The following is a 4,640-nucleotide window of genomic DNA, read 5'->3' on the forward strand; positions in this document are numbered from 1 at the left end:
CACACACACACACACACACACACACACACTGACCCCGTTGAGAGTGACCCAGGGTACTCCAGTGTGGGGAGGACGGAGGTTGTCTGTCTTGACGGCCATCTCATGCTCTAGCTCGTTGCCTCGTTTGCTTACGGTGCAGTTCATGATATCTTCCAGGGGGACCGGGAACTGCTTGGCACACTGTGTCAGTCACACAAGGGTACGTGTAGTTACTTTGTGAGGGTACATATAGCTACTTTGTGTCACTGAAATAACTGATGCTTGGTATACTGTGTCAGTCACACGATGCGTCTCGTTACTTTGTGTCACAGAAATAACTGATGCTTGGCGCACTCTGCCAGTCACACAAAGATACGTCAAGTTACTTTGCGTCACTGAAATGACTGATGCTTGTCACTATGTCTGAGTCACACAAGGGTATGTCTAGTTACTTTGTGTCACTGAAATAACTGATGCTTGGCATACTGTGCCAGTCACACGATGCGTGTAGTTACTTTGTGTTACTGAAATAACTGATGCTTGGCGCACTCTGTCAGTCACAGAAAGATACGTCTAGTTACTTTGTGTCACTGAAATAACTGATGCTTGGTGCACCTAGTCACTTTGTGTCACTGAAATAACTGCTGCTTGGCGCAATGTCTGAGTCACACATGGGTATGTCTAGTTACTTTGTGTCACTGAAATCACTGATGCTTGGTGCACCTAGTTAGTTTGTGTCACTGAAATAACTTATGCTTGGCGAACTGTGTCAGTTACACAAGATATTAATTTGTTAACCGACTCATTAAACGTATATTCAAATCAAAACATCTAAATTAATTTAGAACTGAACTGCCAAAACAAAAATAGGCCTATTAAACCACGCATCAAACTCAACATTGAAATGCCCAAATAAATACCACACCTAGCAACTATCTAAACATTAAGCTGTCAATCTTAACACACTTGACTTAACTGACCAAATAAACGTATTGAGCCATGAAACTAGTAAAAAGTTTAACTTTCCAATTAAACTTAAACATATCAAGTCATCCAACTAAACAAACATATTTACGCCATTAAACACATAACAAAAGGAACGTAAGCCAAAGTCACAACAGCATCCCAGTAATTAAAATGTATAAAGTATGTATCACCTAAACTCATTACCTGGTCATCTAAGCTAGTCCTGTACAAAGGTGCCATGAACTAGCTAGCCAGCAGACAAACAAAGCCAGTATTGTACAAAAGTCTCCACTAACTAACTAGCCAACAGACAAACAAAGTCCCCATAGACCTGGTCTGACCTTCTCGGCAGCTGCCTTGATAGATACCGAAGACCCCTCCATACAGTTGATGAAGGGAAAGTACTGTGTCTTGTTCTGTACGATGGCGATGGTGCATGTCTGGGAAGAAGAGAATCGAAGACCACATACAGAAATGCATATCAATATCAGCAAAGATACGATCTATACTGACGCAATTTAATAAAGGTATAATGTAGACTAAAACAATAAGATCAATTGCATTTTGTTAAGTTTGAGATATGTTGAGTTCTTGACAAGTTAATCAACTCCAGAGTGTTAATCAATCACTAAGATTTTTTTTTAAACGAAGCAAGAGAAAAGAAACTAACTGGGAAGAGATAACAGAGTCTACATGTGACCTTCACACAACGGGACATAGCCTGCAACAACAGCACCTTCAAGTAACAGAGACACGAGGAGCCCACAATTTGCCATAAGATAATGTCATGATTTTAAGATGGAAAACTTATACACGTAATCTCTTTTATTCTCCCTTTTCATTCGTAAAAAAAGAAAGTCTATCGACATTGAACGTTAACATCTCTCCAACAGAATATGTTGTTGTACCGTGTCTCTATATTTACACCCTGACAGCAAGCAGCATTTCGTGTTTTTATTTTATTGATTTTGAATCACGTATTCATACCACACTTCAGTCCCTAAACCAAGCCCTGGTTTTAGGAGGAACCACAAAGCAAGTAATTAATCAAGTGAGGAAGAAAACAGAATGTCTGCAGTGGGTTTGATGAGGCTGTGACATACCCCAAAGCTATGCTCAGGTGTAGCGCCATTAGTCTCATACTCAACACCAACCGTAACAAACAAAAGACAGGTATTGTTTTCGCTACTGCCAAGAAAATACGTAAGGCAAAAAAACAAAACAACAACATCAATAAAAGAACAAACAAATAAAAAACAGACAAGTATAAAACAAACAAACAGAGACAATGATGAACAAAACAAACCAAAGAAAGAACCCCCCCCCCCTTTCCTATTCTTTCTTCCCGCCCCCTCCCTCATACCTCTATCAAAATGTTTAAAAACCTCTGTGTAAAACTCTTCCAGCAAGTCAAAGAGTACATTGCCACAATTTTCAAGCGTTAACAAAAAAATATATATATATAAAAATCGCTGAGCACATAAGTCTGAGATTGACCTGGATAATGTTTCCCAGGCATTCCTCCTCCCCGTGCTGACATTCAAACTTCCAAAGGTCCCCATCTTTGTGTTCCTGAAAAATAACATAATACATTGAGAAACATATGTGTACATAGAGTCTATAGATTTCGCTTGAAGCTATCACATAACAATAGATTGGAGTCAGGTCATTGTGACAGAAGATACTTTGTGATCATTCAGATTTAATGCACACAACATAATGTATACTGTGAATACTTTTTACAATATAACATTGCATGTCCAATTACTATTTGACAGATTGAAACCAAACAAGTGGTGTCGGTAGTCTAGTGGAAAGGCTACCGTACTCGTAATCATGAGGTTGTGGGTTTGGGGTTCAAACCTCAGGCCCGACGTTGCATTTTTGGGAAAGGCACTTTACACAATTAATTATCATCATTTCTTGTTCTCGTGTGGCACAACGATGAGCAAAACAACGTTTCGGTTTATCTTTGCGTCCCCGTAGGGCACCACAGTGACCAATAACAACTGTAAGGATTACCCTCGCGTTCCCGTAGGGCACCACGGTGACGTTCATGATGTGTCCAATCTTCTGGTAGGTCGGGAAGAGCTCCACGGTCCAGAACCGCTGACAGAAGGGACAGAGCGTCTCGTAGTACAGGGTAAAGTCCACGAGAGGGGCGTCCGGGTACTGCGTCCACTCACGTTCCTTGCACTGGTGGTACACCTGAGGACGGAAACAAAAGCTCAACGACACACATCGTTTTCAGGTGATGTCAACACAGTTTGGTCATGCCGACTGCAGACAGAATAAATGGTGCAGGGTGACCTTACTAAAAGACCTGAACAAACAGAATAAAACATTCACGTGAGTCATCGTCGTGAGGTTACATCGAATCAAGACATTATTTTTTCGTGTCCGTTAAACATATTATTTTTTTAATTAAATAAAAAGACAACAATATTTTTACAGACTCCACGGATTTGATTAAATCTAAGGCCCCATTTACACGTACAGTTCACTGATCGACAAACAGTTGGATTTCGAAAGAATGGCCGGCATCCTGTCAACTTCCCCGTAAAACTGAGCGTGGAAACAAAAGCAATCCTCTCGATATCGAAGAGTTCTCAACTACAAATCACACTAGAAGCATAATTTAATGCCAGATTACCAAGTTAATTTTTTTTGAGTGTGTTTAGAGTGTTTCGTCAAGGACGGACACTTTAACTTAAACGATAAAAAACTGAACGTCTTTATGGAACTTCTCTCGTCGACAAACTGTCAGTTTAAAGATGACCCACATCTACCGTCCGTCGGTTAAACGGTCAGTTTGTCGTTGAATTAATGGTACGTGTAAAGCGGAATGAAATTATCAACTCAGATCAAATATCGGGAGATTGATTACATGTATCAGGATGTCGACACTGTACCTAGATCAATGTGTGACTTTTTGTAAGAACCTCACATCCCATGCGGTACTTGAGCCTTGAGCCACCAGATAATGGCCTATCCAGGACACAGCGCGGTGTGCCTGGATTTTTAGTCAATAGTCATTCTGCAGTTCCTTCCTTTCAAGTGAAGGGTTCAAGCTCATCACTTTGTTCTTGTAAAATAAGTAAGCGTATGGAGTTAACGCCCCTGTTCACACTACTAAAATTTAACCATTTAATTATTAAAAACCAGGACCTCTGAAGTTAACGTTCATCTCCGATAGGACTGAGCCAAAAATGGGTTGAGAGCTTCGAAAACTCCACAAAATGACCCGACTTCAAAATAGCCCATTCTGGGTGTGAACCCAGGGCCACCCACTCGGTATTCCAGCATGATCAGTGGCAGCTCGTGGTTTGTGAAACTGACCGGCTATCATTACTCAGCTTTGACAGCAACTCTCCCCAATAATGTCAAGACTTTCTTTTCTGTCTGTTTGTTTTCTTTGTGTATCAGATGTCTCAGGGAAAAAACAAAGATAAACGGAGAAACTTGATGAAGGTTGCGTGATGGGCTGTCTTAACCTTCTCATTGATTTTCTTATCTCTGCCTGATCTCGAGCAGCGAGCTGTCAAGGTTTTGCAGTGTTTCTTAGGGCACCTCAGCTGGATTGATCAGGCATCGATTGTGTCTATGGACTTCCGTGAGAAAGTGTTTTGGGCTTTGCATATTTCAGCGGGTGGTCCTTGGTGGTAGGGAAGGGTGGGGTGAGGGGAGGGGGGAGG

General features: G+C 41.2%; 1 protein-coding gene across 1 annotated transcript in view; it reads right to left on the reverse strand.

The window, feature by feature from the left end:
- The window catches only part of LOC101846527 (gamma-interferon-inducible lysosomal thiol reductase), a gene marked incomplete in the record, with an annotated part of 9,955 nt that overhangs the window by 3,149 nt on the left and 2,166 nt on the right, over window positions 1-4,640 (reverse strand). Inside the window, 4 exon segments of the mRNA XM_013087651.2 lie at window positions 34-180; window positions 1,287-1,385; window positions 2,443-2,517; window positions 2,968-3,153. Of these exon segments, the coding sequence (XP_012943105.1) occupies window positions 34-180; window positions 1,287-1,385; window positions 2,443-2,517; window positions 2,968-3,153 (507 nt within the window).

The sequence above is a fragment of the Aplysia californica genome, unplaced genomic scaffold (genome assembly GCF_000002075.1).
Source record: "Aplysia californica isolate F4 #8 unplaced genomic scaffold, AplCal3.0 scaffold00617, whole genome shotgun sequence".
In the NCBI taxonomy this organism is placed as follows: domain Eukaryota; kingdom Metazoa; phylum Mollusca; class Gastropoda; order Aplysiida; family Aplysiidae; genus Aplysia; species Aplysia californica.